The sequence below is a fragment of the Octopus sinensis genome, linkage group LG29, assembly GCF_006345805.1.
Source record: "Octopus sinensis linkage group LG29, ASM634580v1, whole genome shotgun sequence".
NCBI classification, from domain to species: Eukaryota; Metazoa; Mollusca; class Cephalopoda; order Octopoda; family Octopodidae; genus Octopus; species Octopus sinensis.
This window is the reverse complement of record NC_043025.1, coordinates 3,647,041-3,671,287: the sequence shown is the minus strand read 5'-3', so window position 1 is coordinate 3,671,287 and position 24,247 is coordinate 3,647,041. Positions and strand designations below refer to the sequence as shown.

Here is a 24,247-nt window from a genome sequence, read left to right as displayed (position 1 = left end):
TAAGAAACAGATTGGGTTTATTTACATTTGTGAAGAAAAAAAAAGATACCCTTCCCCCCACCCATACCCTAAAACAGATTGAAATGCAATAGATCGATACTAGGGTCATAATTATGGGTGACAATTTCATATGACGCCGCTAGAAAAAACTGCCGTTCAAACCGAAAAGATCCCCTAACCCTAACCCTAAAATAGATTGAAATGCAATAGATCGATACTAGGGTCATAATTATGGGTGACAATTTCATATGACACCGCTAGAAAAAACTGCCGGTCAAACCGAAAAGATCCCAATAATGATGATGATGATGATGATTAAGTAACACTGACTAAGTCTAGACATGGTTGTAAATACTTTTTATTTATTTTACAGAATATTTTATGGTAGCGATATGAATGCACATGTATGTGTGCTTGTCTACATCAGTGGTTTTCAACCAGAGTTCAGTGGAACCTTAGGGTTCCGCAAGAAGTTACAAAACTGCTAAAATTGGCAGTAATTTTTAATTCTCCTGTGCAGATATGCGTGCATAAGACTATTAAATTATTGCACAGGGGTTCCTCGAGCCAGTGGAATGTTTCCTTGGGGTTCCGCTCCAGCAAAAAGTTTGAAAAGCACTGGTCTACATAGTCAATAATCTTCCTCTTTTTTATTTTTTTAACCCTTTCGTTACCAACCCGGCTGAAACCGGCTCTGGTTCTGAGTACAAATGTCTTGTTTTCAAAAGTTCTGAATTAAAATCTTCCACCAAAACTTAGTCACAATTTATGTTCCTAAAACTAGCTTAATAATAACAAAGTTATTTTACTAAATTCTTTGTTATATTTAAAATTAATTGAAAGAAACACAGAGCATCTCAACAGAAATATGGTAACAAAAGGCTTAAAGTCACCATGATATTTTTAACCCTTTTGTTACCAACCCCACTGAAACCGCCTCTGGTTCTGTAGTACAAATGCCTTGTTTTCATAAGTTTTGAATTAAAATTTTCCACCAAACCTTAGTCACAATTTATGTTCCTAACACTAGCTGAATGATAACCAAGTTATTTTACTAAATTCTTTGTTATATTTTAAGTAATTGAAAGAAACAAAGAACATCTCAAAATAAATACAGTAACGAAAGGGTTAAGAGAGAGAGAATGAGCTATCACAGATATCGTTCTGAGTTCTGTTTTTTTTTTTATCCAGTGTGATTGTTCTGTTCATCAAGTTGGTTTATGGAGAATGATTCCTCCAGGACATCAGAAGGATATGCTATCTCTCGTCTATGAATACGTTTGTGAGTCGTTAAGTTCCACAAGCGTGAGAATGCTTTACCACAGATATCACAGTGATATGGTTTCTCCCCCGTGTGAACATGTCTGTGTGTAGTCAGATGCCATAACTGTGAGAAAGATTTACCACAGATATCACAGTGATATGGTTTCTCACCTGTGTGAACACGCTTGTGCTTCGTTAAGCTACTTCCTTCACAGAATGATTTACCACAGATATCGCAATGATAGGGTTTCTCGCCCGTATGGATACGCTTGTGTTTCGTTAAATGGTTGCTTACAGAAAACGATTTACCACAGATATCACAGTGATATGGCTTCTCTCCTGTGTGAACACGTTTGTGTATAGTCAAATGGCTTCTTGCGGAGAATGATTTACCACAGATATCACACGGATACGGTTTCTCTCTTGTATGGATTTGTTTATACTCAGTTAAGGCATTTCTCACAGACGACGATTTATCACTGTGATTTGGCTTTTCACCTGTATGGATGTATTTATGCGAAATCAAGGTACTGCGTCTGGAGAAAGCTTTACCGCAGATGTCACACTGATATGGTTTTTCTCCTGTGTGAATACGATAATGCTTAGTTAAGTGACTTCCAGATGAGAAAGATCTGCCACAGATATCACATGGATATGGCTTCTCACCTGTATGCATGTATTTGTGAGTAGTTAAGTGAATTTTCTGAGAGAAAGATCTACCACAGATATCACACTGATGTGGTTTCTCTCCTGTATGAACACGTTTGTGTTTAGTCAGGTTACTTCTTTCAGAGAATGATTTACCACAGATATCACATGGATACGGTTTCTCTCCTGTATGAATGCGTTTGTGCCCAGCCAAGTGACTCCCATCGGAAAAAGATTTACCACAGATATCACACTGATATGGTTTTTCTCCTGTATGAATGTGCCTGTGGTTAGTTAGGTTGGTTAGTGAGGACATAGATTTACCACAGATATCACAGCGATATGGCTTCTCTCCTGTGTGACTGTATTTGTGTCGAGTTAAGTAACTTAATTGTGAGAATGATTTACCACAGATAGCACAATGATATGGTTTCTCACCTGTATGAATACGTCTGTGCTTATTTAAGGTGCTTCCTTCAGGGTATGATTTACCACAGATATCACAATGATATGGTTTCTCTCCTGTATGAACGTATATATGGCTAGTTAACTGATAATTCTGAGAGAACGATTTACCACAGATATCACAATGATATGGTTTCTCGCCTGTATGAATGCGTTTGTGTCTGGTTAAGTTGCTTACTACGGTGAACACCTTACCACAGATATCACAGTGATATGGTTTCTCACCTGTATGAATATGTTCGTGTATAGTTAAATCATGATTCTGAGTAAAGGCCTTACCACAAGTATTACAGTGATATGGCTTCTCCCCTGTATGAATACGTCTGTGTACAGTTAAGTCATAATTCTGAGAGTAAGATTTACCACAGATATCACAGTGATATGGTTTCTCCCCTGTATGAATACGTTTGTGTCGAGTTAAGTCACCATCTGTGGTGAATGATTTACCACAGATATCGCAGTGATATGGCTTCTCTCCCGTATGAATACGTATATGTCTGGTTAAGTTGCTTCCTTCAGAGAAAGACTTTCCACAGATATCACAGTGATGTGGTTTCTCTCCCGTATGAATACGTTTATGCCTACTCAAATTACTTATCACCGTAAATAATTTACCACAGATATCACACTCATACGGCTTCTCTCCTGTATGAATATATTTGTGTCTGCTCAAGTGGCTAGTTTTAGAGAACGCTTTGCCACAGATATCACATGGGTAGGGCCTCTCCCCTGTGTGAGTCCGCTTGTGTGTAGTTAAATGACTTGCCGTAGAGAATGATTTACCGCAGATATCACACTGATATGATCTCTTTTCTGCATTGACACACGCATGATTATTTAAAGAACTTCTTTCAAAAAATGATTTACCACAAATATCACAGTGATATGGTTTCTCTCCTGTATGACTATATTTGTGTCTGCTCAAGTGGCCAGCTTTAGAGAACGTTCTGCCACAGATATCACAGTGATATGGTCTCTCTCCTGCATGGGATCGCTTATGTATAGTAAGTTTACGTTTCTGATTAAATGTCTTGTTACAAACCTCACAGGGAAACGATGGCTCTTCTGTATTTTTCGGTGTCTCATCTGGAAAATCCCCCCTGTCTGATTCTTGCTCACATTTAACTTTCTCCCCACACAATTCATTATCCATGTTCTCTCTCTCTCGCTCTCTCTCAATACGATTCAGTGATATCTTTCTTATTTCTGGTTATGTGTTCTATTCATAACAATTCATAACAATTCATAACAAACATTTCATTTGCTATATTTCATCAGCTGTGATTTTAGTCAATACGTGAATACGTTGCAGACTCCAGTCGCGCTGTATATTGTTCCAGAAAGAGAACAAGGGCAATTTTGTTAATAAACTCAGCCAGAGAAAGTTATTCCACCGTAATTCCAAACAATGACGCTTGGTACTCTGAAATAAAAGAGAAACAGTGAAAATGATAGAAAATTCTTTAACAATAGATACATACAACAGCAGAAATATTACAAAATTCCTATGATAATAATCATCACTATCATTTTTTATGTATTGTAGATATATACATACTCTTTTACTTGTTTCAGTCATTTGACTGCGGCCATGCTGGAGCACCGCCTTTAATCGGGCAACTCGACCCGGGACTTATTCTTTGTAAGCCCAGTACTTATTCTATCGGTCTCTTTTGCCGAACTGCTAGGTGACGGGGACATAAACACACCAGCATCGGTTGTCAAGCAATGCTAGTGGGACAAACACAGACACACATATATATATATATATACATATATACGACGGGCTTCTTTCAGTCTCCGTCTACCAAATCCACTCACAAGGTATTGGTCGGCCCGAGGCTATAGCAGAAGACACTTGCCCAAGGTGCCACGCAGTGGGACTGAACCCGGAACCATGTGGTTGGTAAGCAAGCTACTTACCACACAGCCACTCCTGCACCTATGATGGACTTCTTTCAGTTTCCGTCTACCAAATCCACTCACAAGGCTTTGGTCGGCCTGAGGCTATAGTCGAAGGCACTTGCCCAAGGTGCCCCACAGTGGGACTGAACCCGGAACCATGTGGGTGTGATGCAAGTTTCTTACCACATATATATATTGGAGTTAGGAAGGGCATCCAGCTGTAGAAACACTGCCAGATCAGACTGGGCCTGGTGCAGCCTCCTGGCTTCCCAGACCCCAGTTGAACCGTCCAGCCCATGGTAGCATGGAAAGCGGATGTTAAACGACGACGATGATGATATATATGCGTTAGGCTGAGCACTTACTATGATGCAGGTACATGTTACCTAAGCAGTTGCTTTACAGGGGGTCAGGGTTAGGTAAGATGGTAAAAGTCCAAGACATAAATCTAAGAAACATTTTAGGGATGCCATCAAAAGGACCCTTAAGGCTCTTAGTGCGAATGTTAAAGACTGGGAGCAGTCCCCAAAGTCCATCCCCTCCTCACCGTGGTGGGGACGCTGGCAACAGGTAGTGTCAGAGCTATGCCGTCGGGAACTTCGGCTCCTGGTAGGGCCACCCAAGGTGGATTGGCCTGACACCGAGTGGTATTAGGGCCACAACCCGGCAGACGGGGCTCTGGTGAAAATCCTCGGAGTGTTTGTTTGCGTCCCCAAAGTCCATCCCCTCCTCACCGTGGTGGGGACGCTGGCAACGGGTAGTGTCAGAGCTATGCCGTCAGGAACTTCGGCTCCTGGTAGGGCCACCCAAGGTGGATTGGGCTGACACCGAGTGGTATTAGGGCCACAACCCAGCAGACGGGGCTCTGGTGAAAATCCTCGGAGTATCTGCTTCGGCAACCAGCGGCTCCTCGGTCGTTCTGTCCCTGCGTCTGCGGACAATCTGAGGCAAACAGGATGTCTCCACATGCGGGATTGTTGGGGACCGCTTGTGAAATCCACATATTCCCACGAAACTTCTTCCATGAGTAGAAGAAGCCGACTCAACCCGCCCAGGGTGAATGTCACCACAAGTAAGTAAAGTTGCCCGATGATCAATCAGCTTGGAAAGAAGAAGTTATCTCCAATGGTTCTAAGGCATTTGAAAGAGGAAGAACTGAACAATTTGTCTTGAAACAAGTACTTTGTTAACAAGAATTCACTTCAATCCCTGACATTTTTCTTCCTGAAAATGTGTGTAACATCAAAAGTAGGGTCCGTTTGTCCAAGGCTAGTTTTGCTCATCGTATGAGATTTCATGACGGCATTTACTACTTGAAGAAATAGTTTCCTTCTGTAAACAAGTGGCACACATACATTTACATACATACATATATATACTAGCTTAAAAGTACATATTAACCCATTTGTTACCGTATTTATTTTGAGATGCTCTGTGTTTCTTTCAATTACTTTTAAATATAACAAAGAATTTAGTAAAATAACTTAGTTATCATTAAGCTAGTGTTAGGAACATAAATTGTGACTAAGGTTTGGTGGAAGATTTTAATTCAAAACTTATGAAAACAAGACATTTGCACTACAGAGCCAGAGGTGGTTTCAGCCAGGTTGGCGTTGAAAGGGTTAAAAATATCATGGTGACTTAAACCCTTTTGTTACCGTATTTCTGTTGAGATGCTCTGTGTTTCTTTCAATTAATTTTAAATATAACAAAGAATTTAGTAAAATAACTTAGTTATCATTAAGCTAGTGTTAGGAACATAAATTGTGACTAAGGTTTCGTGGAAGATTTTAATTCAAAACTTATGAAAACAAGACATTTGCACTACAGAGCCAGAGGTGGTTTCAGCCAGGTTGGCGTTGAAAGGGTTAAAAATATCATGGTGACTTAAACCCTTTTGTTACCGTATTTCTGTTGAGATGCTCTGTGTTTCTTTCAATTAATTTTAAATATAACAAAGAATTTAGTAAAATAACTTAGTTATCATTAAGCTAGTGTTAGGAACATAAATTGTGACTAAGGTTTCGTGGAAGATTTTAATTCAAAACTTATGAAAACAAGACATTTGCACTACAGAGCCAGAGGTGGTTTCAGCCAGGTTGGCGTTGAAAGGGTTAAAAATATCATGGTGACTTAAACCCTTTTGTTACCGTATTTCTGTTGAGATGCTCTTTGTTTCTTTCAATTAATTTTAAATATAACAAAGAATTTAGTAAAATAACTTAGTTATCATTAAGCTAGTGTTGGGAACATAAATTGTGATTAAGGTTTGGTGGAAGATTTTAATTCATAACTTATGAAAACAAGGCATTTGTACTACAGAGTCAGAGGTGGTTTCAGCCGGGTTACTAACGAAAGGGTTAAATCTTTGTAAACTTGACCGATATTTTTCAAGCAATGAACAATTTTTATCAAAACAATGGTATAATTTACCGACTTGGAGCTTATTGCAAAGCTGCAGGATAAACAACATTTTTTGTCTCCCCCATTCGGGGGTCAGTACAATTTTTTCTAACATGTTTCTTTTTTTCTCTTTCTGTTGATTGTTTTCAACCACCACCACCAAAACTGCCATACACACACCATTCAGACTTCTGATGCCACCACCATTAACACCTTTGACGTTGCTGCCTTCCCCTCCACCATCGTCATCACCGTCGCCTCCACCTCTATCACAACTACAGCTCATACTATTACCTATTTCTTTATTGCCCACAAGGGGCTAAACATAGAGGGGACAAACAAGGACAGACATAGGTATTAAGTCGATTACATCGACCCCAGTGCGTAACTGGTACTTAATTTATCGACCCCGAAAGGATGAAAGGTAAAGTCGACCTCAGCGGAATTTGAACTCACAACGTAACGTCAGACGAAATACGGCTACGCATTTCGCCCAGCGTGCTAACGTTTCTGCCAGCTCCCCGCCTTCTCATACTATTAACATCACCCCATGACCATCACAACCATCAATCTATTACTGCCCTCGCCGTCTCTATGCCTACTATTACTCTCACCCCAGCAGGAGGAATAGTAGAAGTGTCATTGAATAATGAGAGAAGAAGTCAAAGCGTGACACACTAACACAGGAATTCATTTTGACATTTATTAAATATATATATATGTGAGACCATAACCCATGGCCTCTACCTGGGATGTAGCCAGTCCACTTATGCATACTTTTCCTTCTTGGGACACAAAACTCTACTTGTGAAGACCTGTTGAGGCAAGTGAGAATCAGAATCGAAATCGATCAACATCAATGGAAATTGTAGCTCTGATACCAGTGCCGGTGGTACGTAAGCGAACCATCCAAACGTGGCCGTTGCCAGCGCCGGCCCGATGGGCCTCTGTACCGGTGGCATGTAAAAAGTACCATCTGATCGTGGCCGTTGCTAGCCTCGCCTGGCCCCTGTACCAGTGGCACGTAAAAAGCACCATCTGACCGTGGCCGTTTGCCAGCCCCGTCAGGCACCTGTGCCGGTGGCACGTAAAAAGCACCCACTACACTCACGGAGTGGTTGGCGTTAGGAAGGGCATCCAGCCGTAGAAACATTGCCAGATCAGACTGGGCTTGGTGCAGCCTTCTGGCTTCCCAGACCCCAGTTGAACCGTCCAACCCATGCTAGCACGGAAAGTGGACGCTAAGTGATGATGATGATGATATATATATATACGACGGATTTCTTTCAATTTCCACTCACAAGGCTTTGGTCAATCCAAGGCATGTAGAAGACACTTGCCCAAGGCGCCACGTAGTAAGACTGAACCAGGTTGTTGGGAAGCAAGCTTCTTACTGCACAGCCACACCTGTGCCCATATAACCTCCTTAAGCAACAAGACAGGTAAGGGTGATTAGGTAATGGTCTAGGGCTTAGGGGCGGGAGACCCCAGACCTTGGAGAAAAAAAACTTTGGTCGTCTTGTTGTAGTTGAGGGTTCTTCGTAGACGCCTGATACCACTGGGAGGTGGCCCTCGAAGTTGCTGGAAATGGGTCCAAATTCTTGAACAGCTCTTGGAGTGGTTGGTGTTAGGAAGGGCATCCAGTTGTAGAAACCATGCCAAATCAGACTGGTGTATTTCGTCTGCCGCTACGTTCTGTGTTCAAATTCCGCCGAGGTCGACTTTACCTTTCACGGTCGATAAATAAAGTACCAGTTTCGCACTGGGGTCGATATAATCAACTTAATCCGTTTGTCTGTCCTTGTTTGTCCTCTCTGTGTTTACCCCCTTGTGGGTAGTAAAGAAATATATATAACCTCCACACAATCATCATCATCATTTAACGTCCATAGTCCATCCTGACATGGATTAGACGGTTTGACCAGAGCTAGCAAGCTGGAAGGCTGCACCATACACCAGTCTCATTTGGCATGGTTTCCACAATTGGATGCCCTTCCTAACACCAACCACTCCAAGAGCCATTCAAGAATTTGGACCCGGCGATCCCCATTTCCAGCGATTTCGAGGGCCACCTCCCAGTGGTATCTACAATTGGATGCCCTTCCTAACACCAACCACTCCAAGAGCCATTCAAGAATTTGGAACCGGAGATCCCCGTTTCCAGCAACTTTGAGGGCCACCTCCCAGTGGTATCTACAATTGGATGCCCTTCCTAACACCAACCACTCCAAGAACCATTCAAGAATTTGGAACCAGAGATCCCCGTTTCCAGCGACTTCGAGGGCCACCTCCCAGTGGTATCTACAATTGGATGCCCTTCCTAACACCAACCACTCCAAGAGCCATTCAAGAATTTGGACCCGGCGATCCCCATTTCCAGCGATTTCGAGGGCTACCTCCCAGTGGTATCTACAATTGGATGCCCTTCCTAAGACCAACTACTCCAAGAGCCATTCAAGAATTTGGAACCAGAGATCCCCGTTTCCAGTGACTTCGAGGGCCACCTCTCAGTGGTATCTACAATTGGATGCCCTTCCTAACACCAACCACTCCAAGAGCCGTTCAAGAATTAGGACATGGAGATCCCCATTTCCAGCAACTTCGAGGGCCACCTTCCAGTGGTATCTACAATTGGATGCCCTTCCTAACACCAACCACTCCAAGAGCCGTTCAAGAATTAGGCCATGGAGATCCCCATTTCCAGCAACTTCGAGGGCCACCTCCCAGTGGTATCGGGGGTCAACGAAGAACCCTCAACAACAACAAGACGACTAAAGTTTTTTTTTCCCAAGGTCTGGGGTCTCCTGCCCCTAAGCCCTAGACCATTACCTAATCACCCTTACCCGTCTTGTTGCTTAATAACAACAGCAACAACCACTCCAAGAGTGCAATGGGTGCTTTTACGTGCCATCTGCGTGACGCCAGTATCTGCCCCGAATATGACTTTACTTAGCTTCATGGGTCTTCTTCTCAAGCATGGCATAATGCCAAAGGTCTCGGCGTAGGAGTGGCTGTGTGGTAAGTAGCTTGCTAACCAACCACATGGTTCCGGGTTCAGTCCCACTACATGGCACTTTGGTCAAGTGTCTTCTATAACCTCACTCCGACTAATGCCTTGTGAGTGGATTTGGTAGACGGAAACTGAAAGAAGCCCGTCGTATATATGTATATATATATATATATATATGTATGTGTGTGTGTGTGTTTGTGTGTCTGTGTTTGTCCTCCCACCATCGCTTGACAACCGATGTTGGTGTGTTTATGTTCCCGTTACTTAGCGGTTCGGCAAAAGAGACCGATAGAATAAGTACTGGGCTTACAAAAGAATAAGTCCCGGGGTCGAGTTACTCGATTAAAGCGGTGCTCCAGCACATTCTACAAGTATACGAAGTTTAAAATATTTTAGTGTTTAGTTACAAAGAAATTATTTTAAAAATCGGATCTTTTCGGTTTGACCGGCAGTTTTTTCTAGCGGCGTCATACGAAATTGTCACCCATAATTATGACCCTAGTATCGATCTATTGCATTTCAATCTATTTAAAGGGTTAGGGTTAGGGGTGTGGGAAAGGGTATATTTTTTTCTTCAGAAATGTAAATAAACCCAATCTGTTTCTTAAACGAGGGACATATTCATATGGCAAAGAATATTTTTTTTCACCTCAATAGACGTCATTGATTGGTTGAAATTGCAGAAATTGAATAAAAAAAAACAACAAATATCTTCCACACTGTAGAATTTTCTCAATAAAACCAAGAGAAAAAAGATGTTTTATAAACACATTCTACCAGAATACGAAGTTTAAAAGTGTTTAGTTACGTGGAAATTATTTTTAAAAACTGCCCTTCAAACCGAAAAGATCCCTAAAATGACATTATTAAATATAATCTTGAATTGTCAACCCTGAGACGTGTAATTTGAGGTAAACACGACAACTATTTCTAGAGGATCAAGCGACCACGTTGATGTTCCGTCTTGTTGTTGTTTAACCCTAGGTCATGCCTGACTGAGCAGAGCTATGATCAAGGTTGTTGCTCAGAGATTTTACGTTAATCCATGACAGATCGAACACAAGTTAACAGAATATCGATGAAGGAAAACACGATTAAATGTAAGAAAATAAGAAAAAACCTACTTGATGCGAATCTATGGAGGCGGAAAGAAGCTTCCTGTGTCTCGATAGACATTAATGGTAACCGTATTTGGGAAATGAGCGAAAATGGCGACTGCAATGAATAGAGAGAGAAAGGGAGGGAGGAAGGGAAGGAGGCAAAGTGAATGAGAGGGAGTGGGAGAAAGTAAGAGAGAGTAAGAAATTGTGAGAGACAGAGTAAATGAGTCGAGTGGGAGAAAGTAAGAGAGAGTAAGAAATTGTGAGAGAGAGAGAGTATATGAGTCGAGTGGGAGAAAGTTAGAGAGAGTAAGAAATTGTGAGAGAAGGAGAGAGTGAATGAGAGAAAGTAAAAAATTGTGAGAGAGAGAGTGAATGAGTGGGAGAAAGTAAGATAGAGAAAGAATCGGGAGAGAGAGAGTGAATGAGAGAAAGTAAAAAATTGTGATAGAGAGAGTGAATGAGTGGGAGTGGGAGAAAGTAAGAGAGAGTAAGAAATTGTGAGAGACAGAGTATATGAGTCGAGTGGGAGAAAGTTAGAGAGAGTAAAAAATTGTGTGAGAGAGAGTGAATGAGTCGGAGTGGAAGAAAGTTAGAGAGAATAGGAAATTGGGAGAGAGAGTAAGAAATTGTGAGAGAAGGAGAGAGTGAATGAGAGAATGTAAAAAATTGTGAGAGAGAGAGAGTGAATGAGTGGGAGTGGAAGAAAGTAAGAAATTGTGAGAGAGAGCTAGCTAGGTTAAGTAGAACTGGATTGTCATTGGTCAGTTTAGGTCAGGTGATTACGAAATGCTGTCAATGTAGTGGGAGGGGGGGGCGAAGGAAAGTGCTTTCCCGTTTTTTGCTTATGGACCCCTTTCATTCCTCTTTTACTCAGGTGGACCCATCGAGCCATTTGATGCTAAGCAAGCAAATATCCTTATTACATTTTATAATCAAATATTTTAAAGAATTGTATGAAAGTGAACCGGTGAGAATGTTAAGGCGCTAAAAGAGAATGACTTCCCAGACACAACAGTGTATGAAAATAATTGTAGCGGGAGGCAGAGACTAGTGAGTACATGGTTATATAGAGGGAGGGAGGGAGAAGGGATAGGAATGATAGAGAGAGCAGAGCAGGGAGGGCAGCATTCGTCGACTTCATCTCATAACGGACTTGCTCACGGGACTGGTCAAAGGGAGAATACTCGACCTTGCCGACCCACAAGGTTTATTATTTGCTTACTAATTACCTGCCCCTAATGGATTTCTACCGCCGACTTCAAGAAGTATATGCCCCCCCCCCCCTCGTCATTAAGGGTGCTGAGTCGTTCATAGGGTTAAGTGTCTTAAATATGCGAATGGATCTTTTCGGTTTGACCGGCAGTTTTTTCTAGCCGTGTCATATGAAATTGTCACCCGTAATTATGACCCTAGTATCGATCTATTGCATTTCAATCTGTTTTAGGGTTAGGGTTAGGGGTGTGGGGAAGGGTATCTTCTTTTCTTCACAAATGCAAATAAACCCAATCTGTTTCTTAAACGAGGGACATATTCATACGGCACAGAATGTTTTTCACCTCAATAGACGTCATTAATGGGTTGAAATTGCAGAAATTGAAGAAAAAAACAACAAATATCTTACAAACCATAGAATTTTCTCAATAAAGCCAAGAGAAAATGATGTTTTATAAACACATTCTACCAGTATACAAAGTTTAGAAGGTTTTAGTTACTCTCTTTACTCTTTTATTTGTTTCAGTCATTTGACTGCGGCCATGCTGGAGCACTGCCTTTAATCGAGCAACTCGACCCCGGACTTATTCTTTTGTAAGCCCAGTACTTATTCTATCGTTCTCTTTTGCCGAACCGCTAAGTGACGGGGATGTAAACACACCAGCATCGGTTGTCAAGCAATGCTAGGGGGACAAACACAGACACACAAATACACACACGCATATATATATATATATATATATATATATATATATATATATATATATACATACATATATATGACGGGCTTCTTTCAGTTTCCGTCTACCAAATCCACTCACAAGGCTTTGGTCGGCCCGAGGCTTTAGTAGAAGACACTTGCCCAAGGTGCCAGGCAGTGGGACTGAACCCAGAACCATGTGGTTGGTAAACAAGCTACTTACCACACAGCCACTCCTGCGCCCTACCTAGAAATTATGTTAAAAACTGCCGTTCAAACCGAAAAGATCCCAAATTTTTTGTTTAAATCCCAGCAATTGACCATTAAATGTGTTTATGGGGAGAAGGATATTGAATAACGCCAAAGAAACAAGGAGGGTATCAAGTGGTCGTGAGAAGTGCTAAAATAACAGCTAAATATCCCTTAAATCACACAAACATTTTATATTTTGGCTTAATCGCATGAATTCCCGTATGTAGAACATAAATTCGCAGAAAGTTTCTGAAAATACCAAAAAAACAAAATTTTATGAGGGGTTATTTAGGGTGCTTAAAGCAGAACTCCACCAAATCCTCATTTAAGATCCGCCTTTCACAATGGCATAGGAGCCAGTCAGGTAAAGCCTGCCCCAGGCTACTGTGTCTGCAAGACCCCTTTCCTTGTCCCTTCAGCTGGCACAAAGCCACACACCCTCTGAGTCAAGTCTTGTTTTGCAGGCTGGTTGGTGATAAAAGCATCCAGTACACTCTGTAAAGTGGTTGGCATCCAGCTGTTGAAACTACGTCAAAACATACTATGGTGCTTGATGTGGCTTCCAGCCATACCAGTTTCTGTTAAACTGTCCAACCCATGCCAGCATGGAAAACAGAAGTTAACCCTTTCGATACCAACCCCGCTCTGGCTCTGACTACAAATGTCTTGTTTCCATAAGTTTTGAATTAAAATCTTCCACCAAACCTTAGTCACAATTTATGTTCCTAACACTAGCTTAATGATAACTAAGTTATTTTACTAAATTCTTTGTTATATTTAAAATTAATTGAGAGAAACACAGAAATTCTCAACAGAAATACAGTAACAAAAGGGTTCAAGTCACCATGATATTTTTAACCCTTTTGATACCAACCCGGCTGAAACCATCTCTGGCTCTGTAGTACAAATGTCTTGTTTTCATAAGTTCTGAATTAAAATCTTCCACCAAACCTTAGTCACAATTTATGTTCCTAACACTAGCTTAATGATAACTAAGTTATTTTACTAAATTCTTTGTTATATTTAAAGTAATTGAAAGAAACACAGAACTTCTCAAAATAAATACAGTAACAAAAGGGTTAAAGTGCCCATGATATTTTTAATCCTTTCGATACCAACCCGGCAGAAATTGCCTCTGGCTCTGACTACAAATGTCTTGTTTTCATAAGTTTTGAATTAAATCCTTCCACCAAACCTTAGTCACAATTTATGTTCCTAACACTAGCTTAATGATAACTAAGTTATTTTACTAAATTCTTTGTTATATTTAAAATTAATTGAAAGAAACACAGAGCATCTCAACAGAAATATGGTAACAAAAGGGTTAAAGTGCCCATGATATTTTTAACCCTTTTGATACCAACCCGGCAGAAACTGCCTCTGGCTCTGACTACAAATGTCTTTCCATAAGTTTTGAATTAAAATCGTCCACCAAATCTTAGTCACAATTTATGTTCCTAACACTAGCTTAATGATAACTAAGTTATTTTACTAAATTCTTTGTTATATTTAAAATTAATTGAAAGAAACACAGAACTTCTCAAAATAAATACAGTAACAAAAGGGTTAAATGATAATGATGAATTCTTGTTCTTTATCAATTCTGTAAAGCATCTTCAGTAAACTTCTTAAATATTTCTAAAAAAAAAAAACAATAACGATACGCAGGAGTGGCTGTGTGGTAAGTAGCTTGCTTACCAACCACATGGTTCCGGGTTCAGTCTCACTGCGTGGCATCTTGGGCAAGTGTCTTCTGCTATAGCCCCGGGCCGACCAATGCCTTGTGAGTGGATTTGGTAGACGGAAACTGAAAGAAGCCCGTCATGTATGTGTATATATATATATATAGGCGCAGGAGTGGCTGTGTGGTAAGTAGCTTGCTAACCAACCACATGGTTCCGGGTTCAGTCCCACTGCGTGGCATCTTGGGCAAGTGGCTTCTGCTATAGCCTCGGGCCGACCAATGCCTTGTGAGTGGATTTGGTAGACGGAAACTGAAAGAAGCCCGTCGTGTATATGTATATATATATATAGGCGCAGGAGTGGCTGTGTGGTAAGTAGCTTGCTAAACAACCACATGGTTCCGGGTTCAGTCCCACTGCGTGGCATCTTGGGCAAGTGTCTTCTGCTATAGCCCCGGACCGATGCCTTGTGAGTGGATTTGGTAGACGGAAACTGAAAGAAGCCCGTCGTGTATATGTATATATATGTATATGTGTATGTGTGTGTTTGTGTATCTGTGTTTGTCCCCCTAGCATTGCTTGACAACCGATGCTGGTGTGTTTATGTCTCCGTTACCTAGTGGTTCGGCAAAAAAGACCGATAGAATAAGTACTGGGCTTACAAAAGAATAAGTCCCGGGGTCGAGTTGCTCGATTAAAGGCGGTGCTCCAGCACGGCCGCAGTCAAATGACTGAAACAAGTAAAATAGTAAAATAGTAAATAGTAATACAAAAGAATGAAGTAATTATTGGTCTTTGGATAACTTTTTTTTATTAATCATATTTTTTAATTTGATTTAAAAAAAATATATCAAGAAACTTTATATCAATTATACAACCCACACAGTAAGGGGTACATTTTCACTGTGTTGCGAGATACTTGGCCACCCAACTAGTGCTGGGTTAGTAAAAAAATCACCTGGTACCCCCTGCAAGTTGGATGGCATCGACAAAGGTGTTCAGCTGAGGAAACCATGCTCATGAAGACCTTTACCCAACCTAGGGAAGTTGGATGTTAAATCATGTCTATCTCTGTTGTGACTATGTGTCTAGTTGAATTTGAATTGTGAGGAGACGATTTACTATAATTATAATTTATACTGAATTCTCTCTTTAAGTGTGTGCAGTGAAGTGGAGTCTTTCAGAGAAGGATCTATTACAGATCTCACAGTGATATGGTTTCTCTCCTGTATGAATAAATTTGTGTAAAGCGGATATTTTGTGAGAATGATTTAACCACAGATATTACAGTGATACAGTTTCTCTCCTGCAAAAATATGTTTGTGTCCACTTAAACCAAGGGTTTTCAACCATTTTTTATCCCTGGATCCCTAAGATTACTATTTTTTTTAGGTGAACCCCCATAGCCATTCGGAGTTTTTAAAAACTAGTTTTATAGAAATTTCTTTCAAAATTCCTATTTTGTTTTTCACACATTAACTTGTGTAGGTTGAACAATGTAAAATTTTCAACCTAGCTGGTTCTTGCAATACATACCTCTAAAATAAAATTTTTTCAGGAGCCCTTAAAATACTATTACGGATCAAAATCACATCCGATGACTGGTATCCATACTAGCGGGGTGCAAAGAGCACCATACGAGTGTGATCATTGACAGAGCGGCTAACCGGCTCCTGTGCCAGTGGCACATAAAGGCACCATTCGAGTGTGATCGTTACCAGTGTCGCCTTACTGGCACTTGTGCCTGTGCTAGTAGGGTGCCAAGAGCACCATCCGAGCGTGATCGTCACCAGAGCAGCCAACTGGCTTCCGTGCTGGTGGCATGTAAAAGGGCACCATTCGAGCGTGATCATTACCAACATTGCCCTACTGGCACCTGTGCTGGTAGCATGTGTAAAAAGATTCGAGCGAGGTCGCTGCCAGTACCACCTGACTGGCCCCTATGGCGATGGCACATAAAAGCACCCACTACACTCTCGGAGTGGTTGGCGTTAGGAAGGGCATCCAGCTGTAGAAACTCTGCCAAATCAAGATTGGAGCCTGGTGCAGCCATCTGGTTCGCCAGCCCTCATTCAAACCGTCCAACCAATGCTAGCATGGAAAGCGGACGTTAAACAATGATGATGATGATCCTCAATTTACTATTTTGTTATGTGGGCCCCCAAAAATCTTATATGGACCCCGGTTGAGAACCACTGGCTTAAGTCATTCCGAGAGAAAGAATTAAATTGATATGGCTTCTCCCCTGTATCAATGTAGATGTCTGAAGTGAAGAGGCTTAACAGAGAGACCGTTTTATCACAGTGATATGGTTTCTGTCTTGCAACAAATAAATGTGGGTTTAGTTAAGGTATTTCTGTCAAATGTAATGCTTACTTATTCAAATTGTTTGGCACGTAAAAAGCACCATCCGATTGTGGCCGTTGCCAGCCTCGCCTGGTCTCCGTGCCGGTGGCACGTAAAAAGCACCATCCGATCGTGGCTGTTTGCCAGCCTCGTCTGCCATGTAAAAAGCACCTACTACACTCATGGAGTGGTTGGCGTTAGGAAGGGCATCCAGCTGTAGAAACATTGCCAGATCAGACTGGGCCTGGTGCAGTCTTCTGGCTTCCCAGACCCCAGTTGCACCGTCCAACCCATGCCAGCATGGAAAGCGGACGCTAAACGATGATGATGGTGATGATGATAATCATGCATTGTTTCATAGCTTTAAGATTTCAATGACGTGATTGTTTACCTTTAGAAATAACATTGCAGGGCAAGTGTGAGAGGTAGGATCTGGCTAGTTTCAACATAAACAGAAATATTTGGGCCTGGTTTAAATGCTAAAGGGTTAAAGAACATTTTACCACAGATGTCAACAGGGATATGATTTTTCTTCTCTATGAATATCTTTGTGTCTGGTCAAATTTGAGTTTTCCGAGAATGATTTATCACAGACATCACAGTGATATGGCTTCTCCCCTGAATGAGTGAGTTTGTGTTTAGTTAAGTGACTTATCTGAGAGAAGGATTTACTACAGACATCACAATGATATGGTTTCTCTCCTGTATGAATACGCTTGTGTTTAGTTAAGCTGCCGCCTTCAGAGAAAGACTTACCACAGATATCACAGTGATATGGCTTCTCTCCTGTGTGAACACGTTTATGATTGATTAAGTTTTCTTTTTGTGAGAATGATTTACCACAGATATCACAATCATAAGGTCTCTCACCTGTGTGAATACGTTTATGCGTAGTTAAGGTAGTTCCCGCAGAGAATGATTTCCCGCAGGCATCGCAGTGAAACGGTTTCTCACCTGTATTATTAATACATTTGTGCTTAGTCAGGGCACTTCTTACAGAGGACGACCTCCCATAGTGGCATGACTTCTTACCTGTATGAGTATTTTTATGAACATTTAAAGTGCTACTTGCTGCGAAAGATCTACCACAGATATTGCAGAGGTATGGTTTCTCACCTGTGTGAATACGATAGTGCTTCGTTAAGTGACTTCCAGAAGCAAAAGATTTCCCACACATCTCACACTGATATGGTTTCTCACCTGTATGTATATACTGATGCGTAATCAAGTGCCCTTTCTGAGAGAATGATTTATTACAGATATCACAGTGATGTGGTTTCTCACCTGTATGAATACGCTTGTGTTTAGTTAAGTTACTTATTACAGAGAAATATTTACCACAGACATCACAATGATATGGTTTCTCTCCCGTGTGACTACGTTTGTGAGTAGTTAAGCTACCAAGTAGAGAAAAGAATTTACCACAAATGTCGCAATGATATGGCTTCTCACCTGTATGAATATGATTGTGCTTCGTTAAGGTCGTGATTAAGGAGAATGATTTACCACAGATATCACACTGATATGGTTTCTCGCCTGTATGAATGCGTTTGTGTCTGGTTAACCGACTGATTTGAGAGAATAATCTACCACAGATATCACAATGATAAGGTTTCTCTCCTGTATGAATTCGTTTGTGTATAACCAAGCCGCTTCCTTCGGAGAATGATTTACCACAAATATCACAGCGGTGGGGTTTCTCTCCTGTATGAACACGTTTGTGTGTAGTTATGTAACTGACCTTTGCAAACGATTTACCACAGATATCACAGTGGTATGGTCTTTCTCTTGAATGAATGAATGGACGTGACATTAAGTCTTCATTTTGAGAGAATGATTTACCATCGATATCAGAGTGATATGGCTTCTCTCCCGTATGAACAAGCTTGTGCTTATTAAGGGAATTAATCTCAGAGAATGATACACCACAGATATCGCAGTGATATGGCTTCTCTCCTGTATGAATACGTTTGTGTTTAGTAAATCTACCTCTTTCAGAGAATGATTTTCCACAAGTAACACAGTGAAATGGCTTCTCTCCTGTATGAATACGTTTGTGTATAACTAAGTCATCATTTCGAGAGAATGATTTACCACAGGTGTCACAGCAATATGGTTTCTCCCCAGTATGAATGCGTCTGTGTCGTGTCAGGTCACTATCTAAAGTAAATGATTTACCACAGATATCACAAAAATATGGCTTCTCTCCAGTATGAATACGTTTGTGTCTAGTTAAGTTACCTCTTTCAGAAAACAATCTACCACAGATATCACAGTGATGTGGTTTCTCTCCCGTATGAATACGTTTATGCCTACTCAAATTACTTATCACCGTAAATAATTTACCACAGATATCACACTCATACGGCTTCTCTCCTGTATGAATATATTTGTGTCTGCTCAAGTGGCTAGTTTTAGAGAACGCTTTGCCACAGATATCACATGGGTAGGGCCTCTCCCCTGTATGAGTCCGCTTGTGTGTAGTTAAATGACTTGCTGTAGAGAATGATTTACCACAGATATCACACTGATATGATCTCTTTTCTGCATTGACACACGCATGAGTATTTAAAGAACTTCTTTCAAAAAATGATTTACCACAAATATCACAGTGATATGGTTTCTCTCCTGTATGAGTCTGTCTGTGTGTAGTTAGATCTGTCTTTTGATTGAATGTCTTATAACACACCTCACAGGTGTATGAAGTTTCTCTTCTATCCTCTGGCATCTCATCAGGTAATTCCACCGAATTCCATTCTTGTTCACATTTAATTTTCTCCTCACACAAATCATTTTCCATATTTTTTTTTTGTTTCTCACCACAATACACAGGTGTTTTGTTGTTCTTGCTCTACCTGGCTTTATATTTAATTCATAACAAATATTTCGCTTCCTCTATTTCCATCGACTGCGATTTTAATCAGCATAATTAACTTGGTCAAAGGAAATGCTTCACAGTAATTCCAAATATAGATCCATAGAAACAGCAGACACTTCTTTGATACAATGTGTGGCTTTAAAAAACGACAATGTGTCCAAAACAATACAGGTTAATTCCAATCAACAGGTATTCTGAAACAAAAAAAAAAAACAATATAAACTATAGAGGATACTTCAAACATTAAAAAAAAAATAACAGTAGAAATATTACAAAGAGTGGCTATGTGGTAAGTAGCTTGATTCCCAACCACATGGTTCTGGGTTCAGTCCCACTGCGTGGCACCTTGGGCGAGTGTCTTCTACTATAGCCTCAGGCCGACCAAAGCCTTGTGAGTGGATGTGGTAGACGGAAACTGAAAGAAGCCTGTATATATATATGTGTGTATGTGTTTGTGTGTCTGTGTTTGTCCCCCTAGCATTGCTTGACAACCGATGCTGGTGTTTTACGTCCCCGTCACTTAGCAGTTCGGCAAAAGAGACCGATAGAATAAGTACTGGGCTTACAAAGAATAAGTCCTGGGGTCGATTTGCTCGACTAAAGGCGGTGCTCCAGCATGGCCGCAGTCAAATGACTGAAACAAGTAAAAGAGTATACACACACTTGTTGTTTAACCCCAGGTCATGCCTGAATGAGTACGTTCCTCCCTCTGTCACTGTATATCTAGGACTACACTATCAAATATAGCCTTCAATTTTCAACACCGAAACGTGTAATTTGAGGTAAACTTGGCTACTATTTCTAGCAGATCAAGCGACCACGTTGACGTCCCATCTGGTTGCTGCTGTTTAACCCCAGGTCATGCCTGAATGAGTACGTTCCTCCCTCTGTCACTGTATATCTACGACTACACTATCAAATATAGCCTTCAATTTTCAACACCGAAACGTGTAATTTGAGGTAAACTTGGCTACTATTTCTAGCAGATCAAGCGACCACGTTGACGTCCCATCTGGTTGCTGCTGTTTAACCCCAGGTCATGCCTGACTGAGTACGTTCCTCCCTCTGTCACTGTATATCTACGACTACACTATCAAATATAGCCTTCAATTTTCAACACCGAAACGTGTAATTTGAGGTAAACTTGGCTACTATTTCTAGCAGATCAAGCGACCACGTTGACGTCCCATCTGGTTGCTGCTGTTTAACCCCAGGTCATGCCTGAATGAGTACGTTCCTCCCTCTGTCACTGTATATCTAGGACTACACTATCAAATATAGCCTTCAATTTTCAACACCGAAACGTGTAATTTGAGGTAAACTTGGCTACTATTTCTAGCAGATCAAGCGACCACGTTGACGTCCCATCTGGTTGCTGCTGTTTAACCCCAGGTCATGCCTGAATGAGTACGTTTCCTCCCTCTGTCACTGTATATCTAGGACTACACTATCAAATATAGCCTTCAATTTTCAACACCGAAACGTGTAATTTGAGGTAAACTTGGCTACTATTTCTAGCAGATGAAGCGACCACTTTGACGTCCCATCTGGTTGGTGCTGTTTAACCCCAGGTCATGCCTGACTGAGCAGAGCAGTGATCAATGTTGTTGTTCCGGTATGTTACGCTAATTTATGACAGATCAAACACAAATAAACATCATGTTGATGAACGAAGAAGAAAGACAAAGGAAATAAACAAAATAACAAAACCTACTTGGCGTGAATTTATGGAGGAGGAAAGATCTTCGTCTTCTGAAGTGAATTAATGGCTGCGGTCACGGTTGAAGAGTTAATAGGAAATGGCGACTGGAGGTAAACAGAGAGAACGAGAGGGAATGAGGGGGGATGGAAATATTGAATTGTCATTGGTCTGTTTAGGTCAGGTGACAAGACTTATATGGACTGGAGGAAAGGGAGGTAGCTTTTACACGTTACAATATTGGACTGCGGCCATGCTGCAGCACTGCCTTGGATGAGTCTTAATCGGACAGATCGACCCCTGTTAAGCGAAAAGATCCTTTATTCTATTGGCAAAGACTTCCGCCCGCCCGCCCCCGAGCCCCATTTTCTTCCAAATTCCTTTATTAAAAAAAATTTTTTTTTTGCCAAAAACCCCGTTTTCGGATACGGAGGTCCCAAAATTGCCAAAAACCGGCATCGTGAAAAATTTCCACCACCCTCTCTCCACCCCCCTCCAACTTCTTCAATTTTGACTTTTTTCCGCAAAACTAACCGTAAAACCCTAACCCTAAAACCGTTAAACCCCAACTCTAACCCTAATCATAAAACCCTAACCTTAGCCCTAATCCTAAAACCGTTAAACCCCAACTCTAACCCTAACCCTAGCCCTAAAACCGTTAAAAAACCCCAACTCTAACCCTAATCATAAAACCCTAACCCTAGCCCTAATCCTAAACCGTTAAAAAACCCCAACTCTAACCCTAATCATAAAACCCTAACCCTAGCCCTAATCCTAAAACCGTTAAACCCCAACTCTAACCGTAATCATAAAACCCTAACCCTAGCCCTAATCCTAAAACCTAACTGTAAATATAGAAATGTTTTGAAATTTTTGTCCGAATTCCGATGTCCGTATCTTTCTGCATATTTAGAAAAGAAAAGGAGTGGCTGTGTGGTAAGTAGCTTGCTTACCGACCACATGGCTCCGGGTTCAGTCCCACTGCGTGGCATCTTGGGCAAGTGTCTTCTACTATAGCCCCGGGCCGACCAATGCCTTGTGAGTGGATTTGGTAGACGGAAACTGAAAGAAGCCCGTCGTATATATGTATATATATATATATGTATGTGTGTTTGTGTTTGTCCCCCTAGCATTGCTTGACAACCGATGCTGGTGTGTTTATGTCCCCGTTACTTAGCGGTTCGGCAAAAGAGACCGATAGAATAAGTACTGGGCTTACAAAAAGAATAAGTCCCGGGGTCGAGTTGCTCGATTAAAGGCGGTGCTCCAGGATGGCTGTAAAGGGGATACATGGCAAGCGAACCAGAGGGGCAAGAGAAAGAAAGCAGGAGTGGAAGAGAGAGCAGGAGAGCGATGGTGGTGAAGTGTCGGGGAGGCAGAACATAGAAAGGGTGATAGAGTAAAGGAAGAAAGAGAGAGCAGATGTGCAAGGAAGGGCAGGAAAGCGATGGAAGTGAGGTGTCGGTGGGAGGAACAGAACATAGAAAGGGTGATAGAGTAAAGGAAGAGAGAGAGAGGTAAAAGGCAGCAATTGGGAGGGGAATAGCGTCGAGATAGAGGAAGGCTACGAGTAGGGAGTGGGAGGCAGAGACTAGTGAGTACGTGGGTATACAGAGGGAGGGAGGGAGGGAGAATGTATAGGAATGATAGAGAGAGCAGAGCAGGGAGGGCAGCATTCGTCACTCAGCTCATAACGGACTGCTCACGGACTGGTCGAAGGGAGAATACTCGAGCTTGCCGACCCACAAGGTTTATTATTTGTTCACTAATTACCTGCCCCTAATGGATTCTACCGCCGACTTCAAGAAGTATATGCCCCCCCCCTCGTCATTAAGGGTGCTGAGTCGTTCAAAGGGTTAAGTGTCTTAAATATGCGAATGGATCTTTTCGGTTTGACCGGCAGTTTTTTCTAGCGGTGTCATATGAAATTGTCACCCATAATTATGACCCTAGAATCGATCTATTGCATTTCAATCTGTTTTAGGGTTAGAATTAGGGGTGGGGGGAAGGGTATCTTCTTTTTAATTCAGAAATGTAAATAAACCCAATCTGTTTCTTAAACGAGGGACATATTCATACGGCACAGAATGTTTTTCACCTTAATAAACGTAATTGATTGGTTGAAATTGCGTCCTTTATTATTATTGTATACATAACATAATGCAAACGTGAAGCTTTTTTGTGCATTTTGTTTGCAGAAAATAAAGAAATAACAGTAATAACATCAGTGAAAAATAAACATTAAGTAAATTGCCTTTACATATTTATCACTATCAGTTACAAAAGCAAAGCCATTTCTTCAAATCCTTCAAATTCAACGTCTCTTTCAGCATCAAATAACTGTTCCATTTGTTCCTCCCTAAACATGTCAGCATCATTGTTGTGTAAATCTCCGTCATCGTCAGATTCATAGTCAACATCAGACGATTCCCTTTCATTTATTTCATCTTTCCATACAACGTCATCCAGTGCAGACGACATACAACATTTGATAAAACTTTCCTAACACCAACCACTCAGCAGAATGGACCGAGTGGTTTTTATGTGGCACCAGCACCGGCAGGGTCACCAAATAACTTGGAAGACAAGGAATTCTGAGAAGGAGAGAGGACATTGGAGGAAGGGATCTTGTGTCGGATGATGAAAGGTTAGAGTGAGATAGAAAGGCAGAAACAGGTGTC

The 24,247-nt window shown here is 41.2% G+C and overlaps 2 protein-coding genes across 2 annotated transcripts; both read right to left on the bottom strand.

Annotated features, from left to right (window-relative positions):
• Positions 1–1,161: 1,161 nt before the first annotated feature.
• On the bottom strand, positions 1,162–10,909 carry LOC115225987 (zinc finger protein 493-like). The gene is made up of 2 exons (XM_036514871.1): positions 10,819–10,909; positions 1,162–3,799 (listed from the first exon to the last, which is right to left on the bottom strand). The coding sequence occupies exon 2, from the start codon at positions 3,527–3,529 to the stop codon at positions 1,184–1,186; it is 2,346 nt and encodes a 781-aa protein (XP_036370764.1). The 5' UTR covers positions 3,530–3,799; positions 10,819–10,909; the 3' UTR covers positions 1,162–1,183.
• A 5,005-nt stretch (positions 10,910–15,914) lies between these two features.
• LOC115226156 (zinc finger protein 208-like) lies at positions 15,915–21,753 on the bottom strand. The gene is made up of 3 exons (XM_029797155.2): positions 21,582–21,753; positions 17,704–20,061; positions 15,915–15,949 (listed from the first exon to the last, which is right to left on the bottom strand). The coding sequence occupies exons 2-3, from the start codon at positions 19,787–19,789 to the stop codon at positions 15,915–15,917; spliced, it is 2,121 nt and encodes a 706-aa protein (XP_029653015.2). The 5' UTR covers positions 19,790–20,061; positions 21,582–21,753.
• Positions 21,754–24,247: the final 2,494 nt, after the last annotated feature.